A 27,747-nucleotide genomic window follows, 5' to 3' on the forward strand; every position below is an offset into this window, starting at 1 on the left:
TGGACATCATCTTTGGTTGCCAGCCCTCTAGCTCCTCACCATCTGCTCCTCCTCTGCCTGGAGCTGCCAAACCATGTCAAGCGGTCCATGACAATGAGAACACATGGCAACAGGCCTAATGAGAACGCTTAACAGGACAAATGTACTTCTAACGAATGAACAACGAAACCAACAAGGTCTTTTAATCGTAAACAGAAAACAGGGAAATTCCCAGCTTTGCATGCAGGGATGGATGAATCTCTGCAATGCCAGCTTCTCGTGTTTCCAAGCTTGCAATCAGTTCTCCACATCGGTTTGTGATGAATCAGCATCTTAGGTGTGCATTTCTCACTGCATAGCAACAAGAACCTTGGCCATAGCAGTACGTATGTTTTGTGGGCACAAACACCCTGGGTTTAATTCCTGGCAGCTCCAGGTGGACTGTGGCAACCCAACCAGATGGGCGCGGTACAAATAATAAAATTATTATTATTACTGGGCTGGAAAGCAAGCACCTACATGCTACCTTGGTTTGCTGTTGAATGTCAGAATAGATGCTACTGAGCCTACGATCTGATTCTGAATAAGGCAGTGTTGTTTGTTCATATGCCTTAACTCCGCAGGCAGAGCAGCCAAGCTTTGCAGACTGGTGAAGATTATGTCTCCAGCACTTCCTGCTAAGGAAAGAGGTGGGGAACCTGTGTTTCTGAACTACAATCCTCATAACCCTTGACCATTGGCCAAGCAGAGTGGGGCTGATGGGAGTTGGAGTCCAACAGCACCAGGAGGGCCACAGGTCCCCCACCTGTGTTAAAGGATTGTAGGCAGCTGGGAAAGACTCCATCCCAGGTTGTTGCAAGTTAAGGGTTTACAGTGCTGAATGATACGGACCACAAGGCACCTTCCTATGTTTACATGCACACACCCAAGTTATCTAAGGCTAAACAAGACTCCGTTTGCATAAATGAAGATTGGATACATGAGTCATCTCAAAAAAAGTTTTATTAGCATGATTAAAAACATGTGCTGAAGACCAACAGATAAAATAACTTCATCAACATGGAAGAAAATCCATCCCAACACTTGATAATCAATCCAGTTTTTATACTGGACGGACAGCTTTATTGCCAGTATTCTCGCATGTCCTTGAAAAACCAGCTGCACTGGATCAGTTTATGTAGCTTCCTGGCTATGGCTGGATCATGATCCTTATCCATAGTTAGGTATAAAAATATCTTCGATTTATTGTTGGATTGCAGGTGCATCGTGGGGGTTAAGAAATCATCAACAGAAGAGTTCTGTCTTTTTTTTTAAAAGAAAGAGTTCCTTTTTCCCCCCTTCCAAAACATACTACAAAGAAATTAGTATTTTGACCTTTAGACTTCATACATGATGTCGATTTAGAATGGATAACCACAACAGTTTTTCCTCCCATCCTGCAATTAATAAAAACCGAGAAAAAACCCCAAAATCAAAATGCTTCATTCACAGACTGCTTCTTGGGTTTGACTCAGAAGACACATTTACACTGGTTTGAGGACGAAGACAGCATCATCTAAGACGTAGTAGTCATTATACATGTCACCTTCACATAAGTATGGCAGTCTGGTGAATGCCTCTATGGCAAAGCCAGCTTTCCTGAAAACCTCTGGCAAGCTGTTCACCTGTTCCTCCCACGTCTGTCCTTTGATTTCCAAAACTTCAGAAGGTTTATCCCACTTGCCACCTACTGAAAAAGCACATGGGGTTCGCGTTAGTTATCTTTATTTAAATCTGTTTCACTTATCCTGCTCTTTGGCCTAATGACTCGAACAAGGCAGGCTGTGAATCCATTAGGAAAGGCAGAAATTACAACAACGAATCAAGGACAACAATGGACAAATCCTATGAGCAGCCAAGAGCCATAAAGCCCAGAGCAAGCTCTTCCCAAGCAGCTAGACAGCATCCAAAGGTGAAAGAGAATAATCTTAATCCATCTTCTAAAAACCGGGAACAAGGGAAAGAAACCTCCTTTCCCTATTAGGTCAAGAAATGCAAATTCCCCTCGCTGAAACATTGATGGGCATATGGTGAAAACTTGTGCACAAACTGAGACTACTTGATGGAATTTCCAAAACGGATAAATTTATTAAAACCTGGTTTGCCTTTCCAATTTACAAATTCCTTAAAGATAATGATATTAATTCCCCATTGCAATCTGCCTCAGTTTGAAACTCATGATGAGGTCCCCCCCCCCTTTTTACCATTTATGCACTTGTCTGTGTTTTTCTTTATCCCAATACTGCAAAACAGATTAATTAAACAGTATGTCTCCCTGAAATCTTATTATTACTATTCTCCATATTTCTTTAATGAATGTAACTGAGGGGTGGTGTTTGGTGTTTGGTGTGGTTTTGTTTGATGTCATGAGCACTTCATTTTGTCTATAATGAAAATCAATTAAAAAAATTAAAAGAAAAAAAATATATGCTGCTCCTTTATTTTAGTGGTTATTGTAATAAGTACCAGATAATTTTAACCATTTGGTTTCTTCCAAATTATTCTACTTTCTTGTAACAATAGGTAGGAGAGGTATTCCCCAATGCTTGGATCTATTTCCTTTTATGCATGTGCTTCTGCATTTAAATATATATGTAAATGAAAAACTCCAAAACGTTTATTTTCAAATTGTGGGACAAAATGAGTACATAAACCGTGGGAAGCGATACCTCTCTCAAACCACTTTCAAGGCTCTTGTAAACTATTGCCTGCCTCAGTCTAATTTGCTCCGGTATTGCCAATGTTCAAAGTGCTCTTTCATCACCACACAGTGTGGTTTCTGTGAGGGAAGTGGCAGAGCAGTTTAGGCGAGAGACACCTCATTCCCAATCTTCAAGAGAAAGGAAGTGCGGGGACCATATGAGCCGCCATGTGAAGACTTAAGGCAGAGGCAGTAAAACTTTTGCAGCCCGAAAAAACTCAGTGTTAGAAACTCAGAAAGATAAGCTAATTGCCAAATGACTCCTTAAACCTAGGTTATGGTTGCCACAATGGGATGTCTAGGTGCCTTTTTTAATATAGTGATGATGATGATTAATCTCATTTCTATACCGCTTTATATTTTAAAGAAAAAATCTCAAAGCAGTTTATAACACATTAAGACATCAAAGAAAATAATCCAGAATAAAACAAATTCAAGCTTTAAGTAGTAGTAGTAGTAGTAATAATAATAATAATAAATTTTATTTATATCCCGCCTTCCCCATCCACAACCAGGCTCAGGGCAGCTAACATAAAAATATATAATACATTAAAATATAAATTCAGCAATCGACTGAAATACAGCTTAAAATCAAAATAAACTCAGATGGCTACCCACAATTATAACTAATAGGTTGGGGGCCTTAAGTATTTCAGATCCTTCTCTAAGAGACATATTGCTTCCCACATATATTTTACCTGCTTAATTTATATAGCTGCCCCATAGCAGAAGAACTCTAGGAAGCCAGTGTGGTGTAGTGGTTAGAGTGTCAGACTAGAACCTAGGAGATCAAGGTTCAAATCCCCACTCCGTCATAGAGCTCACTGGATGACCTTGGGACAGTCACAGCCTCTTTACCTACCTCATAGGGTCGTCGCAGAGATTAACCGAGGAGCTGGTGTGAACCATGTACTCCTCTTTCCCAGCTCAAAATGAAAATCGGCTTTGGTCCTGATAAGAGTAGGATTGTCTAATCCGTTTTTTAAAAGCCATGCAGCTTGGCAACCACCACTGCAAATTCCATCTTAACCATGCACTTTCTTCCAACATTCAGCTTTGCTGGATGTTCTCAGATTCTAGTGCTATGAGAGACGGAGAGGAAAAACGGGGGGGGAGCCATGTGTTTTCGATGCCTGGTGTGGATGTGACCCTAAACTCTGTTGCTCACATGGCCCTCTCCATAGTACTGTACTGCCTTGCACCACTGGGGCCCTGGATGGGCTTCCTGTGAAGGCCAAGAGAAACCAAGCTGTAGTTGGAACTGTGCACACCCCTTGAAGGAAAGATGGGATAAGAAAGCATGATGATTATAATCTGTCAACTCTGTGAGTGTCTTTCCCATTTGCTTGAACCAATAGGAATCCGCTGTTTTCAAGAAAGGATAATTTGGGACGTGGGTGGCGCTATGGTCTAAAGCACTGAGCCTCTTGAGCTTGTCGATCGGAAGGTCAGCGGTTCGAATCCCCATGAAGGAGTGAGCTCCCATTGCTCTGTCCCAGTTCCTGCCAACCTAGCAATTCGAAAGCACGCCAGTGCAAGTAGATAAATAGGTACCACTGCGGTGGGAAAGTAAACTGCATTTCTGCGCACTCTGGTTTCCATCACGGTGTTTGTTCCGTTGTGCCAGAAGCGGTTTAGTCCTGCTGGCCACATGACCCGGAAAACTGTCTGCGGACAAATGCCGGCTCCCTTGGCCTGAAAGCAAGATGAGCACTGCAACCCCCTAGTCGCCTTTGACTGGACTTAACCGTCCAGGGGTCCTTTACTTTTACTTTTTACTTTAGTTAAATAATTCTTTCCCCTCCTTTTTTAAAGGTTCCTGAGGGGTAGCTACTAAACAGCACCCAGCAAATAAGCCGAAAACAGTTGCACAGAGAGACACCCTGTGCTTTATTTTACATCATGTAAATACAGAGCTAGGAACTTCCTCAGTTGTGCAATATGAAGAACTGTAACTGAAAAGGGCTTCCCATTCTGTTTCCACTTCAGGCTCCCCTCAGTTCCACTTTCTTGAGCTGAAACCCTTTCAGAGGAAACTTTGCAGGCAAAATGGCAACGTTCAAGCAATGGGTTCTGATTCTGGGGTTGCAATTTACCTGGGTGACATATTATGCAGGTAAGGAATTCTCTCTCTCTCTCTCTCTCTCTCTCTCCTTTCTGTTGTCATTAAGCTTTAAAAATAACAGCTCTTGCAGAAAGCATCAGGAGCAGATTTATTTGAGAAAAACTCGGGCAGCGGTGGGGTGAGGCAAATGGCCAAAAAACCAAAAAAAAACCCAGCGGGGGCAGGGGGAAGCTAATCCTCCTCTATCTCTGCAGAATCATGCACAGGATTGGGTTGTAAGTCACACCAGTGGAGGTGATGACTGGAGCCTTCAAACAGCTTGTGGAAACTGTGCAATTAACAGGTAACAGCAAGCTCCTAGACTGTAATATGCAGAGAACCGACTCCTCACCCTTTTCCGATTGACTTTCTCATCAGGGTATCTTTAATCCTCCTCAATAGGTGCCAACTTTTGCAAAGTGACAGTGTCTCAACCTCCACTCATGGAAAGCTACCCTGCATCAAAACATATTGCTATACCGTGTACTTTTTCTGCTCAGGGATGCCCCACATCCACTCCGACCATTCTGTGGTTTCGATATCTTGCGCATACCCACGAAGCCTTGTGCACTCCCAACTGCATAAACAGCACCAAGTTCAAAGTGTCTCACTTAACATCTAAGAACCAGGCTCAGCTTGGGATCAACGAAATCAATGAAGAAGACAGCGCAATCTATTTTTGTGGGGTAGCAATTTCAAGTTCAAATTCCTCCACCTCCAAGCAAACTGGAAGCGGAACAGTGTTAGTGATAAGAGGTTGGTTGCTGCTTTATTTTTTTGACGGTGAAGGGTTCTCTATTATTTTAAGGAGATTTATATCCAGCCCTCTTTTTTCCTCTCTAAAAAAAATGTTTAGGGGTACTCTCATTTTCCTACTCATATTGAAATACTGCCCCTCAATGAGGCCAGACTTAGATTCACAAAATGTTTAGGGGTATGTGTACCCCTGCGTCCCCCCCCCCCAGGAAAAAAAAGACTGTTTATATCTCACTTGCAGGTCAAAGGCTGCTCCCTACGAATATTATTTTAACTGTAAAGCAAAAGTGCTAAGGCAGGGTAGACAGGCAGGTTAGACACTCCCAAGGTTTGCTGGACTAATGCTCTGGCTCTGCATATGAATTTTCATATATTCAAACTAATCAGAACCAGAGAGATACAAAGCAAGCCTAACTCTCTCTAACTCAGTTGGTTGATTCACACGTGACAACCTTATCACACATGATAAACTATGTACAAAAATTGTCCAGTAGCTCCTTAGAGACCAACTAAGTTTGTTCTTAAACCATAGTTTAAGTGACAAACTACGGTTTACGAAGCTGGGAACGGGCTTTAGTACTGCGTGTTCCTCCCTTGTTTTGGTGCTTCAGCCCAATTTGAAGAGTGTCTTGCTATCTTAGAAACAGAAAACTATGTTTTAATGTTTGTTTGATAACCAGGTTTCTAAAACCATGGTTTGATCTTAGTTTAAGATCCTGGTTAGGAAACCAGCCCTAAGCAGCAAGGTTTGAGTGTAATGGGAAATGGTGATTTGCTTTGAACCTGACTGAAGTGCTGAAGCTGGTGTTTCAGGGAAGGAGTAAGGGGAGGAGCTTGGAGAACTGACGGCATATAAAGCGGCATATAAAGCTGGAACCGTTACATCTGAACTGGCTCTTCTTATGCTCTGATGGTCTAGACTCCTCAAGGTGGAATCAGAACAAGAAACTAGAAACATAGAACCTGGGGACTCTGCAGCTCTTTCGTGGACTTCTAGGACATATATGAATCGTTCCCATTTGAACATTGTACCTGCAAAATATAACTTTATATGGAACTCTTTGTGACATCTACATAGGTCTCTATATACAACTTGCACAACCTGTTGTGCCTTTGGGTCTTCAACTGGATTACATGGCGACCTCTTGCCACCCAGGTCTAGATGCTCCCTTTTCCTCCTCCACACCTACTTTTTCTCTCCTTCCTATCCCCTTCCTTACATAGAAGAGCTGGTGGTTTCCTTATTTTATGCTGCGTTATCACTGTTTTTAGTTCTCAGCTGATTGTTACGTGTTCTTTTGATTAATAAAATCATTAAAAAGCACAAGAAAATCATCATTCATACTATGTCAATAATGCAAACTGAAACTAAACTAAACTTTTTGTTGTTCTTATTTTAAAAAAGAGAGTGGAACATACAGCCGAGGAGTTGAGTACAGCATGCTGGCCATCTCAATTGTGCTGTTCCTCTACCTTGTTGCTTTGTTGGCAGTTTCTAAGTTATTCACTAAGGTATATTCGTCTCTCTCTGTGTCTCCTCTCTCTCAATCTCTCTCCCATACCAGGTCCTAGTAGCTTTACAGTGCTTTCAATGAACCCAACCAGCCTTGGGTTGCAAGTCTATCTGCATGCTGTGAAAATATTTTTTTATAAAAGAAAAAGAAAAAAGAGGGCATGTGATTATGACACCCTCGCCACTTCTGCAAATTCGGTTGGTGCCTAGCTAGATATGTCAGCCACATCCACTTCTTAAAAAACAAAACACCCCAAAACTGGGAATGTGCATAGGAAGCTGCCTTAAGCTGAATCATACAATTGGTGAATCTTCTGATTTGGACTATTTCAATAGTCCTTACGTAAGGCTGCCTTGCAAAGTTATGGAAACTGCAGCTGGCCTGAATTTTCGGTGGTTCTGCTGAGTGGAGCAGGTTATAGGGAGCATGTGACTCTCTTGTTACAACAACTTGTTGACTTACTGGTTCACTTCCAACCCCATATTCAAAGTGCTCGCCTCAGCCTTCAAAGTATTAAACAGCTGAGGACTAGGGTACCTCAAGGGATACCTGCTCCAATACGAACTTGTATCAGGTGAACCTCTTCTCTTTCTCCTGTCCAGTTTAGTAGCACTGGAATTTTCTCTCTTGGAAGGTCTGCATTGCCCCCTCTTTGATGGCATTCTGTCTAGATGACAAAACCCTCTTTTTTGGGGCCTGGCTTTTGGTCTAGCAGTTGGCCACTTTTAACTGGATGTTTTCTGCTGCTTGCATACATCATTTAGTGCTAGAATTTTTTTATGGTACTATGCTTATTTCATTTGTACAGTGGTACCTCTGGTTATGTACTTAATTTGTTCCAGAGGTCTGTTCTTAACCTGAAACTGTTCTTAACCTGAAGCACCACTTTAGCTAATGGGGCCTCCCACTGCTGCCGCACCGCTGCCGCACATTTTCTGTTCTCATCCTAAAGCAAAGTTCTTAACCCGAGGTACTATTTCTGGGTTAGCGGAGTCTGTAACCTGAAGCAAATGTAACCTGAAGCATATGTAACCTGAGGTACCACTGTAGATGATTTTTGGGGGGCAGTTTTAAAATGTGTTTGCACACTGATGTATTCAGTGTTTGTTTGCCACTTTTGAAAAGGCAGGATATACCGTAAATATTCTTAATAATCTAATCAATCAATAAATAAATTTTATGCAATACCCTTGTATCCACTAAGGTGGCTCCCATCATTATGGTTCCTTGAACGCAACAGCAAAAATACCCATTACCACATCATCCCTAATCTCTGTAATGTTTGCTTTAAAAAAAAAAAAAGAGCTACCAATCCCCTTTGCTAAAATACATTGTTCACCTTTGTTTCCACAGCCTAAACTCAAGAAAACAGAGAGGCATGTCAATGTTTGCGTAAGTGTTTGCAATCCTGTACACAAGGTAGCTAATGCATTCTCCAAAGGTGAATCTTTATATGAGCAGGGAAAGGAACTACCCACGCAAAGGAGGGAGGTATCAGCAAGCTTGGGGAAACCCTGAGGTTTACAGAGGGACAAAAAACTTTAGTTAAAACTCCAGTTCTTAAGAGATGAACCCTTCCAAGCTACTCAGTGAGGCCTAAGCATGCTCAGTAGCCACCCTTGAGAGAGAAACCCCCTTAGAAAACTGGGGGAAGAGGGATTATCCTGAAAGAAGACATGGCTGGCTGGAACCCTGAATAGGAGCCTTCCACATGGCAACACTTGGCTGCATGTCCAGCCTGTTGCATTTCAAATCTGCAGTGGGCTGGCATGTGGCAAGCCTAAAAACCCCCTGCGATCTTATACACACTTAGCAGCTGGAAGATCACAAAGTTTGTAGGCTACACAACAGTTTGGTTATCTATGGCGAGTTAATCCAAAGCCTGCAGGGAACCGCTGCTGCTGCATATGACGTTTGAAAACAGATGTGCACAGCCTCATCTCCTGACTGAATTTCTCCAGCTGGGGAAATGGAGCCAGACTATGACTGCTGCCAATCTGGAACAGAGGTGGGGAAACTGCGGTCGATTTGAATGCTGCTGGACTCCAACTCCTATCGGTCCTAGCAGGCGTGGTCAGTATTCAGGGAAGTTGGGAGTTGGAGTCCGACAACATCCAAGACCTGAAAGTTTTCCCCTAATCCATTTCTGCTTTAGAATGGAGGACCAGAAAAGTAAGTGCACCACAATGCACCACTTTATGCTGAGATGGAAACACAGAATTCTGCCGGGGTTGCTTCCTCCTCCTCCTCCTCCTTCCTCTTGTGGTGTTACAGGGAAGAGAAAGGGAGCACATGCTGAGTGGGCAGCTTGAGAGTTTGCATGGCTAGCAATAGGAACAGCAACACCCCTTCCTTGTTGTGTCTGCCTTTGTAACCAACTGGTGGCAGAGCTCCATGGGGAACAGGCAGGTGATGGGCAACAGGGGGGCACCTGACACTCAGGTGTGCTGCATTTGTGGAGATGGGCGCCTGGCTAGACCAAAACAAAAGCGAGAGAGGGACCAGCAGGGAACGAAGCAATGCAAGGAAGAGGCCTCTGCTTGTCTAAAGCTGCCCCTTCTCTTTCAGAGGCACCTTGACCCACGTTTCCTCTTTTAATTGCTGCCATGTTTAAATGGGATCATTTTCATTGCATGATATATTTACAGATGTTGGTATTCCAAATGGTACTTTTCATTGCGTATTTCAATTTTATTATTTAGTTATTTCGTGCCATTAACGTACACGGCTCTGTAGTTAATTATGAACGTTTGCATTTTAAGATTTGTGTAACTGGTTTTTATACTTGGAGATTGCTTGGAAGTTTATTTGGGCACTGAGCAAAATAATAATAATAATAATAATAATAATAATAATAATAATAATAATAATAATAGCCTTGCTGCTATTTGCTAGGGTACACTGACCAACTTGTGCTCCCTTCCAGCAAAGGAAGAGAGGGATGGTTGGGATGGTCTGATCTGGCTCTGTATAAGGCTACGGTCCTACAGCTGATAAATACCCCACCCCACAACTGTTAGCAACAGTCATGTTTCCTGTCGCATCGGCAGTGTCAGAAGGGGTCATTTTCTCAGTTTCTGTTTTAAAAACAACAGCACACCAATGTGTCCCACACTGCTAGCTGAGGACAAGTGTTCAAAGTCTCTTTTAAATCTCCAGGGTGGGGGAAGCAAAGTAGCCGTTTGTCGAGCGATCGCAAAGGAGTTTGGCAAAAAGAAGCACAACAGGCAGCGGAGGCATGTAAGTAGCCAGGAGCATTGAAAGGGGGCAGGGACTGTGCTCATACGGGCAACAGCAGCGCATCGGTGACAGAAGGGGAAAGGAACCAATTGGGCGGCAGCAAAGAGGCCGGGTTATAGGCTGTGCTGCTATGCCAATGTTCCTCCAGTATTCTAAGTTTAGCAATGAATGCAAAAAGAATTATTATTGTCTTGTCTGTGCTGTGACTTGGCACCCGTCCCTCCTTATCCATTTCAACCTGGAGAAGGTGGCATAGCTGTTCTGAGAATGGTGTGATTCTTCCTGCAGCTCGTACAAAAATGTATCTTGTATAAATGGGAATGTCGCAATGAAAAACAAGCTACAGAAAGTAGGCTTAAAAAACAAACAACCCAGTCTTACACATAAAGATTCCCGACAGAATAATATTTCATAGAAAGCTAATCTTTTTGAGCTTGCCAATGGATGCCAGTATGGTATAGAGATCCCTTCACTGAGTAAGCTCTCAGAGAATTTGCAGTTGTTTGGGAAGCTTATGATTCAGCCGTTTTCTTCTGCTGGTATATGGATAGCTATGTATATGTGGTATTTTTAAAAAACAACCAGAAACAGAGAAGTGCACCATTGCAGTGAACATAACTCTTTGAGATCAGGTATTTTTGGGTTTTGTTGCACACTAGCAAACTACTGAACATGCTTCTTTTCTTTTCTTTTCTTGCAGGGACATTTGGATAAAAGCCACAAAATGGATGAATTATCATAGCAGATGCACTTTCATGGGTTCGGTAGAACTGGAAACGTGATACGTCTGGATTTTCCCGGACATCACCGGGATCTCAAAGGCGGAACTGACGTCCAGGGGGGAATTTTTGAAAGGCAGTCAATTGAAAAATCACTTTTTCTTGGCGTTTTTGTAAAAAAAGAAAAGAAAAGCTCAACAACTTTCAGGGTGTCTTGGTTTTTTACTTTTTGAAATATAGTTAACCCAGAATGTTAAATGAAAATGTAGCATTTACACATTTGCCAGGAGCTGCCTAGAACTGGAATTAATTTCAGTGGCTTTACTTTGAGCAGGGGCTAACAGGGAATACAACCTATTTAATCAGAAATGTCCTTGGGTTTTTAGTGGTGTTCCTTCCTTTTCCCTTCATTGATTTCCATCTTCCCCACATTCTCTCTCCCACCCTCACCCTTCTTTGCTTAGTTTTAGAGCTGCCTGTGCCTCTTCAAAAGGCAAGCCCATCTTGTACTTCAGAGGCCCACATATCTAGCATCCGGATCTCAAAGTAAATACTGGTCTTTGAACCATGAGGAAACAAATGCCAGTATGTGCTTGGTTGCCTTGCCAGGAAGTTGCGTTAAGTTTTATTGTACAGTTACCAAACAGGATCCTGGACATAAAGGTGTGGGAGAGAAACAGCAACACCCTGGAAATCCTGAGAAGTTACAAGCCCAGAGAGAGAGAAACAGAACTGTAGAATTGCAAAGTAAGATATGGAAAATGCAAGGACGACAAACATTTCATAACTCAGGCCAGCTTAAGCACAGATTCTGGAGCCTAGGTCTTGCATGCTACATTATGGGGGCTCCCCCTAAATGGACCAGAAAAAGCAGCACTGGTCCATGGTGAAGAATGGTGTGACAACCAGTCCAGGGCACATACTGGGGCTGATGACAGTTGCTGAAGTATCCCCTTTAAATAGCTGAGTGGGTTTGCTATGCCGGAAAGGACCTGCTGAGGTTCAAGCTGCACCAAACATCTTAATTTCCCCAGTTCTGCTTTTTTCTTCTTCTCCCTTTAAGAGACCACTTCCTGCTGCTGCCTCTTAAGCCTACAGAGCAGGGAGCAGTGGATGAGAAAGCAGGAAGTGGCAGGGAAACCAGGGAAGGGCTTTGTGGGAAGGAAGTAGGGAAGCAGCCAGGGCAAGGCAGGAAAGGAGAAGAGCAACCAGGGCGGTGTTGTCTTCCCCCCGCAAGGGCACCTTGCCCAAGGTCCCCTCAAAACTGGCAACGCACCTGAGGTTAAGAAGCATCTCCAGGCATACAACTGTACTCCTGGGATTCTGCCCCAAACATGGGTGCTGCAGCGACCAGAAGGGCATTTACACAATTACAACTCAGGCACCAACTGCACCCATTCCTTATCGGATCTGGCCACTGTGATGCATGACTTCGATGCGCCCCAGTTGGACTACTGTAACGTGATCTATGTGTGGCTGTCTTTGAGAAGTACAGTGGTACCTCGGGTTACAGACACTTCAGGTTACAGATGCTTCAGGTTACAGACTCCGCTAACCCAGAAATAGTTCCTCAGGTTAAGAACTTTGCTTCAGGATGAGAACAGAAATCGTGCTTTGGCGGGAGGCCCCATTAGCTAAGGTGGTACCTCAGGTTAAGAACAGTTTCAGGTTAAGAACAGACCTCCAGAACGAATTAAGTTCTTAACCTGAGGTACCACTGTATTTGGAAGCTTTAGCTGGTTCAGAATTCTGGGCCAAACTGCAGACTGGTACCGGTTGCAGAGAGCATTATTATTATTATGTTACTCTGTCATTAAAACAACTTCACGAACTACCGGTTCGTTTCTGGGTACAGTTCAAAGTGCTGGCTGTATCCTATAAAGCCCTATATGCTTGAGTCCTGATTACAGGAAATATTGTAATTCCCTACACGAACCTGCCCGGGTGCTAACATCCTCAGGTGAGCACCTTCTCGCAGTCCCATCGACATCAGTGACACAGTTGGTGGTGACACAAGAGAGAGCCTTTTCTGTGGCTGCTCCCACATTGTGTAATTTCCTCCCAAGAGACGTTAAGACTGGCTCCCTATTTTTATCCTTCCACTGGCAGGCTAACGCCTTCATAGGCCTTTGAAAATGGAGGTTGCAGACATTGGGCTGCGGTCAGGGCAAAATGGGTTTTAATTTTTGGTTTTGAATGTGTTCTGCTGTATTTTAATTATTGTTTTTAACTAGTTTGTTTTTATCGCTTTGTATTTTATAATGCTGTTTTAAATGCTGTAAGCCACCCAGAATCCTAATTTGCGAGAAAGATGGGATATAAATACTAACAACAATAACAATTGTGTGCACTCCTCAGTAGTGCTCAAGCAAGACAAAAAAAAAAGTTCTTTGTCAACATGACATTTTATCAAAATTAATGGGAAGTCAAATGTTTCTACTTTTGTACATATGTAGTTCAAAACAGTACAAAAGCGAAGAGATCTGTTGCGGTGGTTCAAATGGAATCCCAAACGATGGTGTGCAGAAAGGAGTCTCTGGACTGTGCCCTGTCCCCTGCCATTCACCATCAGCTCCCAACCACAGATCCTGGTTTGTTGCAAACTATAGTTTGGCATTTTGTCCAAACCAGGAAACTTTGGTTTGTGTTTTTCTTGCAAACCAGTTTGGAACTACCTCTTCCTCACAATTGACACAAATGATGATTTATAAGCTTTTCCCACTCTTCATGAGTGGATGAACAAAGGGTGGGAATAGAAGTTAATGCAGAAACTGAACTTGTAAAGACGAATGACTGGATTTCAAAGCCAGAACAAGTCTTTTCTCATTACCTCATTTCCCTTTTTCTTGCATGTTAACTCCCCCCACCCACAGCAAAACATGACTGCCAAAATTTGAATGTATACAAAGTACTTTCTTGCAATTTGTCATGGGCATGATGCTGAGTTTTGGGTATCTATTTCCACAGAAGAACAGACTCCCTACAAATTAAGATTTGTCTCTGTAGCTTTTGTGCATGACAAACAGGCTGTAAGGTTAGTTTCTGGGAATGTGGTTTGGCTGCACTTGTTGGTGTACATGTTAAACATTTCAGAGCAGCGTGGAAGCAACCGTGGAAGCGAGGCCAGCCATGCCATTCCAAGCAAGACATAAAGCGCCCATGGATTCTAGGCAGGCTGTCTGCAATTGCAAACAGCTCTTGGGAAACCCCTGCAGAACAGATTCTCATGCAATTGCAGGAGTGAGGAAGTCCCCCTTTCCTTCCCTCCCAACCCCCACTAATCAGCTGTTAAACACTTACCATTCTCCACATATGGATGAAAGGGCAGAACCAATGCCAGGATGACTCTGCCTCTCGTAGGCTCCAGTACACTTCTAATATCTTTTAATACAGTCAATGGCTGATCACAGCGATCGAGCAGATTCAAGCAGCTGATGACATCGTACTGGAACCCTGTGCTCTGCCATTCGTTGATGCCGAGCACTCTGTATAGGTAGGAGGGGAAAGTGTTGAGGGTTACAACCAGACAAGGAGAGATTGTTCTCTTTCTGCCTACAATGATGTGAGGCAAAGTAGGCAAATAATGGATTAACCTCTGCTCATTAAGTCTAGGCCACTATGCAGATGATTCCGCAAAAGGAGTGTGGGTTTTATAGCGTTAGCATCTATTTTGCAGTGGGACATCTGCAAATCAACATTGTACGTCTTACTCCAATAAGATTTCATCACACGAACAGCAATTTGCTGGGTACATGCTGAAGAGGGAATAAACAGACAGGACCTTTATATTCTCCGCAGAGGAACTTGTCAGTTTGCAGAACGGTTGCAGCCTAGAGTGTCTGTCACGATCGCAGATGTAATACAGTCAATAATTCCATCAGAGCCAGTGTTAGCATTATTATCTGTTTGCAATAACTCTAAAATGACAATTTTATACAAAGGGCTTGTATTAGCTCTGTTAGCTGCAGCCTGTCTTGAAATCGCCAGACACTAGAAAACTTTAAGAGGTTATACCAGCCACAGCTGATACAGCAGAACTTGGCAAATAATGGGGCTGGAAAAGCTGACACATAACAGAAGCCTTTGTCAGGGGACAATCAAAACGAGATGAATTTCTCTCATTTGTAAAGAAAAGGGACTATGGCTTACAACTTCCTAGAGTCACAAGCATCTTTTTGCCAGAAACTCACCTATGCCAAACAGGTCTTTGCACTTGTTAATCAGCATTACCCAATCTGGAGTCCTTCAGATAATTTGGGTTATTTGTGGGGCATAGGAATTTGTTCACCCCCCCCAAAAAAAGAAATATAGTCCGGCCCCCCACAAGGTCTGAGGGATAGTGGACCGGCCCCCTGCTGCAAATGTTTGCTGACCCCTGGTCCAAAGTATCTGAAAGGAAACCTGCTTGATGCATTCTGATGGCCATACTTCTAATGTGCTCTAAACCACTGGTCTTCAACTGGTGGGTCAGAACCCCCTAGTGCAGGCATGGCCAAACTTGGCCTTCCAGATGTTTTGGGACTACAATTCCCATCATCCCTGACCACTGGTCCCGTTAGCTAGGGATGATGGGAGTTGTAGTCCCAAAACATCTGGAGGGCCAAGTTTGGCCATGCCTCCCCTGGTGGGTTTTGGCCTGATCCAAAGTGGGTCACAGCAGGAGCACTACTGCAATGCAAATATATGGTAAAGGTTTAAGAAATGGGCCTCCAAATGCTTGCTTGGGTTAAAAGTAGATCCTGGGTCTGAAACGGCTGATGATACCTGTTCTAAATGTTCACTGCTTTCGTTATATTCATTCAGAAAAATAAGAATGGGCTATTTTAAAAAAGAAAATAAATCATCATGGTACAGTCATCCTGCAAAACACAAGCTATAGCTTCTGTCCAACTGCAGGCACAGTATTTAATTCTGGGAGGGGGCAGGCGAGAGAAAGGAAGGCGGAACAAAACATTTCAAGAGTTATAAGTTAAGAGACCCACAAATGCAATTCAGGCTAAATTGGACGCTAGAGATCTCCTTTGCAGTAAGTCAGCAGCCTCTGTGTCTTCTTGTGGTTTGAAGCTGGATCTCAAAGCAGCAAGGCAGGTCAGGAGCTGCAGAACCACAGGTAGCTCCAGGTGAGCAACTTGCTCTGATGAAGGCTGAGAGCAGACAGAACATCTTTAAGCCTCTGCCACTAGACTACGTCTGAAGGCTCCAACCCTTGTGGATAACCTTAGGATTCTTAGAGGACCAACCGTCTGGCACTTCTCCATAGCCTCTTGCCTTGTTAGCTCCCTTTACCAATGGACTGGTGAAGTACTGTGGGAAGCCTTTGTTTTCTCAGGCTCTGATACCTGTGAAGGTCCTGGCTCTGGACCTACAAGCCCTGACACTTGTTCTGGGTGTTCCTGTCTGACAGCCTCAGGCCTAGTGGACTCCTGGTCACCAACAGGCTTAGGGCCCTAAAGCTGGCCCGCTTCCTTGTTTGGCTCCTTAGCTGGAGATTCTGCAGCCTGTGACTCAAGAGACTTGACTGCTGCTGGCCTCGTGGCACCAAGGTCCCAGCTGCTGCACTACTACAACTACAAAGGAAGCAGGGTGGTGTTGTGGTCTAAACCACCGAGCCTCTGGGCTTGCTGATTGAAAGGTCGGCAGTTCGAATCCCCGCGATGGGGTGAGCTCCCATTGCTCAGTCCCAGCTTCTGTCAACCTAGGAGTTCGAAAGCATACCAGTGCAAGCAGATAAAAAGGTACCACTGCGACGGGAGGGTAAATGGCATTTCTGGGTGCTCTGGTTTCTGTCACAGTGTTCCACTGCGCCAGAAGCAGTTTAGTCATGCTGACCACATGGCCCTGGAAACCTGTCTGTGGACAAACGCTGGCTCCCTCGGCCTGAAAAGTGAGATGAGTGCCGCACCTCATAGTCACCTTTGACGGGACTAACTGGGTCCTTTACTTACCTTACCATTTTTACTACAACTACAACACGGCTATTGCTCAGCTTTCCTCCTTTCAGCAAGTGCAAGGGAAACGCACACATTACCCCACTGCCCCATGTCTGAAAAACCACCTTGGATATTTTGCAGAAAGGTAGGATATACAGTTGTACCTTGGTTGCCAAACGCCTTAGAACTTGTATGTTTTGACTCCCGATCAAAAACCGGAAGTGAGTGTTCCAGTTTTCTAACAATTTTTGGAAGTCGAACATCTGACGCAGCTTCCGCTTGGCTATAGGAGCTTCCTGCAGCCAATCAGAAGCCGCGTTTTGGTTTCCGAACATTTTGGAAGTCAAACGGACTTCCAGAACGGATTCCGTTTGACTTCCAATGTACAACTGTAAATCCTAATGAGATTTTTTTTAAAAAAAAGCAAACAGATTGTATCTTCCCTAATTTGCAGAAATAATTATTGTTATCAGATAGAAATCTTGTAACAGCCTGTAAGCTTTGATAGACCATGGCAAGGGTGGGGGAGAAGATAGCTAACGCAGCATCACTGACGTAGCACACAGCCCACTTAGCAAGCAATATACCTGTATTTCTTCTTCTGAAGCTGCCAAATCATAGTTTCAGACAACTCGGTAGCATAGGTTTCTTCAAAGTGAGGACTCATGACTTTTGTGACTTCTCCATCTCCTGCTCCTAAATCGAGAAGCCGGCGGGATTTCCAGTCTGGATTTATTTTAAGCAGTCTCTGAAATTGTTCAGGTGAAAACACAAACATGGAACCTCTTCCCAGTAACCTGAAATGTTAAAAGACGACGAGGTTTTATTTGTTTATGAACAAAGTGGGCAAATTTAGGAAGTGGAGACAACATTTCTTTAATTTCAAACCAGTACAGACATAGCGATGGGAAACCTTTTAACCATTTCCAGAGTGGTTTAACATTCAGTCCCTATGGGTTTTCCTAACCACTGTTAGCACCGTTAACATCTACAGTTCCTAGGTTTCTTTAGGGGAGGCCATGACTGTTTAAAGTGGTATGACACTGCTTTAAATGAATAGTGCAGATAGGGCTTGACCTGGGTTGGCCCTTAACCAGCATTTAAAGTTGCCTAATGAAGAACTGCAGCATTTTACAACAAGCTCCCTGGCCCAATAAGAGAGTCAACATTCCACCTACTCAACATCCAACTTGCAATGCCATGAAGCCTTATCAGGGGTATCCAAACTTTTTTCAAAGAGGGACAGATTTGATGAAGTGAACATGCGTGTTCACTTCATTGCTGACCTTTTTTAAGGATTGAAACTGTTGAGCTTTTTTTACTATTTTACCCCAGGAAATAAACTGCCACAGGCACCCGATTAAACCAACCGGCGGACTTTGGACTTGCCTGCCTTACATGCTGACTTTAGATTCAAAGGCATTAGAGGAGAAGAGGACTCAAAAAAGGTTAGCTTTAAAAAGACAAGAGTGACAAGGAAGATGTAAAAGAACAGAAGAAGAAACAGACTGAAAGAGATGCTGAAGATGACATCGTTAGAGCAGTGGGAAAGGAGATTAATATTTTAAAACGGTATAAACTAGCAGCAAAGACCACAGTAGGTATCCGAAGCTTCCTTGTGCGATAGAAAAGAACGTGGAATGGCAAATGAGCCATTCATTAAGGAATCTGCAGCAGGGACAATTGGGGTCTCTGTGGATTGTATCAATGGCATCTCTGCTTGTCCCACTTTGAAGTCTATATTGTAAGATTACAGTAGTTGTGCCAGAGGTGCAAGTGAATGAAAGAATAAGGAGTGGGAGAATCCAGGGGGGAAAGAAAATAATTGGTTAGCAAGAGACACAAGAGGGAAGCAATGCATTAGTCAGGTCAACCACAGGAAGGAGCCCAAGCTGAAGGGTAAAAAGGTGATCTGTGCCAGCGAGTCCCAGCTGCAAAGAGCAGAATCATGATCAAGAGAGAGGACATGGGAAGGAGAGAGAACGGCTGGTGAAGACAATGAGAGCAGATAAAAAGTGGAAAAAGTAAAAACGTACCAATGTGCGTGGAATGGAATGGTCCAGAGGGAACTGCCATTTTTATAACGGGCGTTGGAAGAAAAACATGAAAGCAAGTGGCATTCACTTTTCAAAGACCAGCCCCCTGGCAGTACATCTGAGCATCCCTCACATAAATTGGCTCAAGGGCATTATTCCTAAAGACACCGCAAGAAGGCATTCAAAGCAACAGAAACCTTTTGGACTGGAGCAAAAACAGCGAGGATACAAGGGGATACAGCGAGGCACTGCAGTCGACTGTGCACCCCACAGGAAATGTCTAGCTGCGAAATATGATTGGCTCATGACATAATTCCTCTCTCTCTCTCATTGAAAACACAGCAGCTCAGATCAAACTGTATAGCAGGATAACGTGTAAAAGGGTGCGTTTAAAAAAAAAAGTCATGGTATTTCCTTCACTCAGCTAAAGAGGATGTAGAGTCAAGCATGCATCAAAGGAAAACATAAAGCCTTGGGTCCTTGGGAGGGCCTGGCACTAAAGGAAACTGAGCAGCTGGGTGCAAATGCATGGGAAGGACTGCCAGGGTTGCATCTATCACTGGGATGCAGGAGGCATAGCTCTCAAGCAACTGTCTGCCAGCATATTACGGAAGGTGGCGCTAGGCAAGGCACACCACCCTGGCAGGTGTAACGCCCATCTCCCCAAATATAAATCAGGTGGTTAGGAAGGCCCAACAGAGTCCACTTCCTCAGGGTCTTGCAAAAGAACAATGTTAAACAACAATTGATGACCTCCTTCTTGATGACCACAATAGAAAGTGTCCTCTCATATTGTATCACAGTGTGGTACGTTGACTTGAGAGCCATAGACAGAAAGTCTTTACAGAGGGTGGTGAACACAGCACATGATATCATGGGCTGTCCCCTGAGCCTGCTAGATGACATCGCAAGGGATCGTTGCCTTAGGAGAGCGAGAAAAATTCTCATGGACGATTCACACCCCAGCCAGCACCTCTTTGATCTTTAATCTTCTACCCTTGGGCAGGAGATGTAGAAGTATAATCAGTTGTAAAAGGTAAAGGTAAAGGGACCCCTGACCATTAGGTCCAGTTGTGGCCGACTCTAGGGTTGCGGCGCTCATCTTGCTTTATTGGCCAAGGGAACCGGCGTACAGCTTCCGGGTCATGTGGCCAGCATGACTAAGCCGCTTCTGGCGAACCAGAGCAGCACACGGAAACGCCGTTTACCTTCCCGCTGGAGCGGTACCTATTTATCTACTTGCACTTTGAGGTGCTTTCAAACTGCTAGGTTGGCAGCAGCAGGGACCGAGCAACGGGAGCTCACCCCATCATGGGGATTTGAACCACCAACCTTCTGATCGGCAAGTCCTAGGCTCTGTGGTTTAACCCACAGTGCCGTACCAACAGGCTAAAAAACAGTTTCTATCCTTGGGCTGTTAGGCTGCTGAACAGAAAATAATATAGTGCAACTGACTTTCGGGGTTGGTGTGTTGTGTGACCAGCACACAGAGTGCAATGGGATTGAGTGTTTGTGGGGGGGAGGCTTGGTTAATTTCATTGTACACAGGTTGTACATTGACAATAAAGGTATTATTATTGTGTACATGTAATTTCAAGAATATTGATTGGGTAGTGGTAGGTCTCTTCCTCAGCATCACTGTTCTGATTGGATTTGGAGACCCTCCCCCCAATAAAGCAGCTTTTAAGTCTTCACCCAGCTTGAACGCTTAGTTATAGGCTCATTTCTAAGGAAATTTGCTAGTGAAAAGTTTGGTTGAGGGCTCCAGTTGCATATTAGTTCAATCTGTCAGCTCAAGGCAAAGCTCAGGCAAAGCAGAGGAGGTGGCCTTAATGTGTAGAAATGAACTGGCGTTGTGTTTTTTCAAACGACACTAAAGGACAGCTCTCTCCATGCTGAGTATCTGCTCCAAGTTTCCTGTGAAAAACCAGTTTGAACAGACCCTTCCAAGACAAGCAACTCCATTATGTACTTGGCTATCTTCAGTCTTCCTAGGCTAAAGAGAATGGAGAACCATTTGATTATTGATCGAATACCACTCTCCCTGCTTCCATCTGTACACACTGAGACATAGAAGTTGAGAGCAAAAGCTTTACAGCATGCTCCTCTTGAGTTTGGAAGCAAAGAGAACTGCTCCGGTTGAAATGCTCCGGCTTGAATGGGATTTTTTATTTAATTTATTTCACAACTTTGATATACCACTCACAACTGCAACAACACCTCTAAGCTGTTTACAAAAAACAACAACAACAGGATTAAAATGATCAATTATTAAAAGTGCTGTTTAAAACAATCAAAATCAAACAGCAAGCAAAAAGAGATTAAAGTACATTTCAGCGTTCTACATCTCCAGGAAGGCTTGCCTGAACAAAAATGTTTTAAGCAGGCACTTAAATATTTCATGCAGAGATTCTACCTATGGGGGAATTCTAGAAATCAGAAGTGGCTCCCCTGGCACCAGTGTGGACAGAAAGATGGGGATGAGGGGGTGGGGTGGGGTGGGGGGAAGCACTGGCAGAGGCAATCCAACACTCACACTGGTACATCCACACAAAGCCTACCTTCCTGCCTCTTTGCTTCTCCCCCTCTAGGTAAGCTGCAGCAGCACTAGTGCTAGGAGGCCAGGTATATGACCAGTGGCATAGCGTGGGTTGTCAGCACCCGGGGCAAGGCAAGTAATTTGCGCCCCCTAACCCGTGGATTTGTGCCCCCTAACCCATGGATTTGCACCCCCTAACCCTAACCCCCAGATGTTGCGCTGGTGCGGCCGCCCCCCCCTGCACCCCCCACGCTACGCCACTGTATATGACAATGTCCCTCTTCGCCAGCCGCTCCTGCTGCAAATGTCATAATCATGCTATTTTTCCAGAAAAGAGGTGCAGGATCCCACCACGAACACCTCCATTGCTCTCTTAGAATGGCAATGGCGCCCAACTGAGAGGTTCCATAATTGTGTTCCTGAGAGTTCCGGCTGAAAAACAGCCTCGGTCGCGAGCAAGATACCAGGAGGCAATATTAACTGAGCTATCCCGAATGCTACAAGGTATGATGGCTGTTAGGACCAGCCGTCAATGGCAATTAGCCATGGTGACGGAATGCTCTCATAATATAAGTCTCTGAGGGTCTCATGTCCTCCTTGTGGGCTTCCCAAGAGGCATCTGAAAACAAGATACAGGAAGCAGGATACTGCATGAGATGGACACATCAGAAGATGCATGCTCATTCTTCATGGAAAAGTTGTCGCTGCACTGTCAAAGCGACAATTCCTGCTCCCCTCCAAAAACCAGGGCAATCATGTGGCATAGCTGCCCCCGAGTCATCTCATAAGACACCACTTAGGAAAGCACTTAGATAATTCATTTAACTAGGATCTGGAAGTAGACTTCCCTGGTGCAAAAGTCAAGCCGCACAAGAGAAGCTGGGACGTTTCTGTTTGAGCTTGAGACTTACACACCCTCCCCCTCGCCACTTTCCACTTGGCACTTACCCATTGATAGACGTCCTGGACATAAACAGGCTAAAAACAGAGGACACGAAGGAGTGATAGAGTTGAATGAACAGCCAGCCCGATTTCTCAATACTGTTATTTAAGAAGATCTGTGTTCCTTGGTCAAGGTAACTCTGGACAAAGATAGGCTGAAGAGATTCACACAGCTGCTCTGTATTGCACACGTACCACTGCAGGGGGAGGAAAAGGGACAAGAATCATTATTCACATGTCGGCACTAGGCCTGGGCGATATAGCGACCTATTGCCCAGGACCGGTATGAGGAGCAGACAGTGATGCTGGTTTCACTCAGCGGTATATCGCTGGTGAAACCGCTCCGCTCCTGAGTCCCTCTGCTAGCAGTGCAGCTTCATCCAGGAGATGCTGCTAGCAGAGGGATTTGGAAGCATGGTGGTTTCACCAGGAATATACCACTGAGTCTTTTATGTTGTGGCTGCCACTTTTAAGTCATGCCTTTTTTTGTAAAGATCCAGTTAAAGGTGGCAAACTGAACGAATGAAAACTGGTTTGTTGTTGTTTTAAACGGTAATTTTGTATTTTTATTGGGCATGAATATTAATTTATTAAAGTATTTGTATTTGTACCACTGAGTGAAACCAATGTTACGGTCTGCCCTCATATGGCGCAGAGGGAGGAACAAGCTGTATCGGCAAGGTGCTTGTTCCTCCCTTCCGCATCTTTAAACTGCTCAACTGATGGGCACCCGGTTGCTGCTCCCTTCAGCCAAGCATTTAACAGAGCCCCTAGTCTGCGCTAGCTTGCCCAAGCCGGCAGCAGGGTGGGGGCTCTGTGAAACTGCACCCCCGTCTGAGCAACCCCAAGGCCTCAGCAGCATCAGATTGCTCAGCTGGGGTGGGTGGGAGTCTTCTTCTACGCCCCAGCTGCGTAAAGCCCAATGCTGCTGTGGTGTCAGATCGCTCAGATTGGGGGCTGGAAGAAGTCTCCCCCCATCCCATCAGATGGGGTGGGGAAGACTTCTTCTACGCCACAACGGAGCGAAACCCGATGTTGCTGAGGTGTCAGGACTCGCTCAGCTGCATTGGCCTAGCCTGTGAAGCACTGGGGTGAAAGGGCCCCAGGTCCAGCGGTGAGAGCAGCAGCCGTTTCACCCTGTGTCTAGCTGGCTGGGGCCAAATGCAGTTTGTTTCAACATCGCCAAACCACGATATCTGGCTGGGGATAGATCATGATGTTCAAAATCTAACATCGCCCGGCCCTAGTCGGCACTGCCAAGCCAGGCTTAAGCAAAGGAGAACGATCTTTGGACAGTATTCGGAACTCCCATTGTTCTCGGCGCATTTTGCGATAGGGAATTTCACTAGTGTGAGCAGTTTTTGAGCTCTGGGTGCAGTACTGTGCCTAAGATTTCAGATTAAAACTGCAGAGTGGAAGGAAAGGGGGACCTTTTTCTGCCTCCCCACTTCTAGCCACTCTCTGGAGACTGGTGAAGAGTCCCTCATAAGAATATTAGGGGGATAGGCAGCAGAAGGACTAGACCATATGAAAAATGAACATAATATTTTAGATTCGGTTCATTCATTTTCAGCTTTGTATTCTTGTTATAAAAAGGCTCACCTAGACATTTCATTGTTACACCCATAACCTAGGTTTAAGGCGCCGTTTAGCTCCCAGCTTTCATATCTCAATTTCTAACACTGTCTTTGGATTGGGGAGGGGTGGCAGCTTAGTTGAAAAGCACATGTTTTGCAAACAGAAGAATCAGGTGATGAGGACCTCCAGCTGTGACCCTGAGTGTCAATGTCTTTCAGGTCATATTCACACCATATATATTACTTCCTCCAAAGAATCTGGAGAACTGTAGTTAGTTAGGGGTGCTGAAAATTGTACTCTGTAAGCAGTAAACTACAGCTCACAGGAACTGGCATCATGAGACTGGCCTTAGCTGGGGACGGTATTCTACATTTGGGGTGCCAATAACAGGTAGTGTCCCATCCTCACTCACCACTTGCCTTGCCTCAAGTTGGGAGTACACAAAGAAGGACCTCCCCAAGGGTCAGACAGGTTTGTACAGAAGCAGACAGCTCTTAAGACACTCTTGGCCCAATCAACTATTTGGCTTTTGACTGCAAAATTCACCTAAAATCAACTGTGTTCAGAATAATATCTAACCGGTGTGACAGTGGTATCTACAAAGCTCTCGCAGCTCAAACTCCAGCATTTGCCGTTCCCTGTTCAAGGCCTGAAAATACTTATGCATATAAATGCCTACTGGCACTATTAACACACAATTTATATTTATATCTCAAACAATTCAAATCTTGTGCTTTGAAATGAGCTCTATACAACTCTCAATCTTGCTACCCTACTCTACCAATAGAGCTAAAAGTAAGAATCTTAAATGGTTTGGGTATTTTAATACACAAATCCATTCTTTCCAGTTGGCTTTTAAGATATTAAGCACAGTGGTCTGTACGCAGTGTTCCAGGTTGAATGCCAGCATATCAAACTAGCATTCCTTCCCTGAAGTCATCAATTTATGCCAACAGACAGCCCAAAGCTACCTACAACCACATTACTGGAAAAATGTTGCAGATTTCGGAAGGTGGTGTTAAGTTTCCAGAAGCATGCCTGGGAGCTTTCCAGCCATGCATAATACATTACAAACATGTAGCTAACTTGTTGCACACGACCACTCCACAGCTCCTTTAATCTTGTTGCTTCACTGATTCCTGTTCTCTCTGCATACATTTCAGAGTATTTCAACCTCACTATGCAAGTTCACATTTTCTGTTTTGGAGGTCAAACTGCAACATTATTCAGTATCACTGCGCTGCACTTTGCTAGCAGCGGAAAGAGGTGGGTGAGGCCACATGCATCAATTCAAAGCAGAACATTTGTCCTTGGGGAAGGAAGGAAACGTGAGGGGCTTATTAGAGGTGGGAATGAGAGGTGGGTATAGGTGGGGAGATAACTTCGGTGGCTAGATCTGTGATTGTTCAGATGAAAAAACGCTGAGAGGAGAAAGACTGACAGGTGTTGTCATGGAGTGAGGCCTTCTCTGTGGTGGAACTCCATGGAATATCTCTCCCCTGCAAGCATGTCTAGTGCTGATCTTGTGGCATTTCAGTGCCATGCAAAGGCCAGTTTATTTACCCAGGTGTTATGGGAGGCTGGCTAATGCAATTTGTGACTAAACTCTTCATGGAATTTTAGCACTGTGTTTTTCTCTGCTCTTAACTGTTTCAAACTGATGTATTTTTTATCGGGTCGTAAAATGCCCTGGGGATCATGTGATGAATGTCAGGCTAAAAATATATTTATAAATAAATATATGGTCAGGATGGAAGGAAGCAATGACAGAAATATGGATAGGCAGGTGCCATGTTCAATAAACTGGATTGATGGGTTGGGTGCACACAGGTTTTGCAAACGAGTTTCCAGTCCGTCAGGTCACAAGGGTAAGGAAAAGAACACAAAGTGATGACAAATATATTGGAGTTGGGAGAAGAAAACAAACTTTGGGAGTCCTATTGTGAGCTCTAAATAAAGCATTTGCTAAATTATCCATCCCATACTGTCAATGGACATAAAGGAGAATCCTTATCACATATCAAAAGATGAGAGAGCGGAAGTTGCAACAGCACAGCAATCAGCACTGCTGGAATTTTCAGCTCTAAGTGTGTGCAGAAGTCTTGTCTATACAGGTACAAGCATACAAAAATTGGGTTGTGCCTTGTTTTCCCTAGCAACTCCCCATGCCTGCTTAGCTCATACTTACAAAAGCCACAAAGCTGCCTCATGGTCAGAACTATTGTTTTTGAACACAGATTGTGTTTCCTCCCCGCTGTTTTATATTTGCACATTCAGCACAAATTCACCCGATTGTACTTCAGAACATTTTGAGGCAGAGAAAGGAAGAGAACAATTATACTACGTTAAGTTTCCTGTTCCCAATCCCATCACCGTCCAAGTAAATCCTCATCTCCTCCTTGCAACTTTTCAGCTTCGCCTTCCCCCACCCCTGTATCCCCACCTTTCACCAGTAGCATGTGCTCTTCTGAAGTCTCCTGCCCTACACTCAAAGGGGGGCAAAGGAGCCAGTCTTGTTACCCACAGAAATAGCGGAAGCTCGCTGATCTCCCCGACAACCAAAGGATGTCCCATAAAAGATTTATTCCTCCCCTCCTTTATTTTGTGCACAGACTAAATGTACAAAGCACAACACACACAAATCTTTCGCCTGATCTCTCACCCGGATGTGTCCATATTCTCTCTCTGTCTCTTAGGCCAAGTATGGAGAGATTCTTCCAATCCTCTTTGTGTGTGTGTGTGTGTGTGTGTGTGTGTGTGTGTTGTGTGCGGGGAATGGAGTGTATTCAGTGGGGCAGAGGTTAACTCTCCTCAAGGAGCTTTTTATTCTTCTTCTCTCCCCCCCCAAACAACATCATATCTCACCTCAAATCACACGCTTCCAAAAGAAGTGAGAGATGAATATAAAAGAGAAGCTGCCCTACACCCCAAACCCTGAAATCCTTCCCTATTTGGGGGGTAAGAGGAGCGGGTTAGGCGATGGATGTGGGGCCCATTCAAAACACACCCCTCCCCCTTCTTCCTCCTGCCGCCCCTCCCCCCTCACAAAAAGGTTTTTGGGTGGGGGGGTGGGGGGCTTAGAAGTACTGCTCCTCCTGCTGGTGGGTCCATACCTGGTGGTTTTCCTTGATGCCCGGGGCTGGCTGGCTGTGGCTGCCCATCATATTCATGTAGAGAGACCTGGATAAAGGACTCCTCAGGTACCTGGCAGGCCCAGACCACATCCTCTTCCTCAGCACCCACAGAGACAAGGTGTAGCAGCCCAGCCAGACCAGGCAGAGTCTCATGAGGGTGGGGTGGGGTTGTGGGGGGTGGGTGGGAGAGGGAAGAAAGGGGCGCTCAATCACCCCCTCCCGCAACCACCGCCTCCTTTCTCCATGGCTGCAGCAACGGCGGCGGCGGCGGCAGCGGCAGCCAGCGCGGAGCTCCCCATTCAGTGCCCGCACATCCACGCACACACATACATTACAGACACACATGCATACATGCGAGGCCGGAACCCGAGAGCCCAGGGACGAGGGCCCAGGCCGGACGGGATGGCCGGAGACACCAACCAACCCAACCCACCCGCACGAGAGAACGCCTCGCTCGCGCGCGGGCCGGTGGGCGGGCGGGCGCCCAGCCTTTCTGTCCGCCCTCTCGGCCAATCAGGGCGCGGCGCAGGGCAGCG

The 27,747-nt window shown here is 44.8% G+C and overlaps 2 protein-coding genes across 4 annotated transcripts in view; one reads left to right on the forward strand and one right to left on the reverse strand.

Moving 5' to 3' along the window:
* Window positions 1–11,495, forward strand: part of IGSF6 (immunoglobulin superfamily member 6) — a 30,768-nt gene extending 19,273 nt beyond the window's left edge. The window contains exons 2-7 of one of the 3 annotated variants that reach the window (XM_083711846.1): window positions 4,709–4,835; window positions 5,226–5,579; window positions 6,985–7,091; window positions 8,447–8,512; window positions 10,253–10,333; window positions 11,034–11,116. In XM_083711846.1, the coding sequence (XP_083567972.1) occupies window positions 4,769–4,835; window positions 5,226–5,579; window positions 6,985–7,091; window positions 8,447–8,512; window positions 10,253–10,333; window positions 11,034–11,075 (717 nt within the window). In that variant the 5' untranslated portion in view covers window positions 4,709–4,768 and the 3' untranslated portion in view covers window positions 11,076–11,116. Of the gene's footprint in view, window positions 1–3,418; window positions 4,836–5,225; window positions 5,580–6,984; window positions 7,092–8,446; window positions 8,513–10,252; window positions 10,334–11,033 lie in introns of those variants that run through there. The other 2 variants (XM_083711845.1, XM_083711847.1) reach the window with 2 other exon arrangements.
* On the reverse strand, window positions 964–27,743 carry METTL9 (methyltransferase 9, His-X-His N1(pi)-histidine). Its single transcript, XM_083711822.1, has 5 exons — window positions 27,191–27,743; window positions 22,506–22,696; window positions 17,570–17,779; window positions 14,353–14,537; window positions 964–1,708 (listed from the first exon to the last, which is right to left on the reverse strand). The coding sequence occupies exons 1-5, from the start codon at window positions 27,554–27,556 to the stop codon at window positions 1,503–1,505; spliced, it is 1,158 nt and encodes a 385-aa protein (XP_083567948.1). The 5' UTR covers window positions 27,557–27,743; the 3' UTR covers window positions 964–1,502.
* Window positions 27,744–27,747: the final 4 nt, after the last annotated feature.

This window comes from Podarcis gaigeae (genome assembly GCF_964106915.1).
Source record: "Podarcis gaigeae genome assembly, chromosome: 14".
Taxonomy (NCBI): Eukaryota; Metazoa; Chordata; class Lepidosauria; order Squamata; family Lacertidae; genus Podarcis; species Podarcis gaigeae.

Bases quoted from the DNA above. Each gene is read 5' to 3' on its own strand.
- METTL9 (XM_083711822.1), bottom strand. From the start codon at position 27,556: ATGTGTGTCTGTAATGTATGTGTGTGCGTGGATGTGCGGGCACTGAAT. The intron at 17,780-22,505 runs GTAAGTGCCAAG...TTAACATTTCAG, and splicing joins TCCAGGACGTCTATCAATGG to GTTACTGGGAAGAGGTTCCA. The intron at 14,538-17,569 runs GTATATTGCTTG...CTACCTATACAG, and splicing joins CTTCAGAAGAAGAAATACAG to AGTGCTCGGCATCAACGAAT.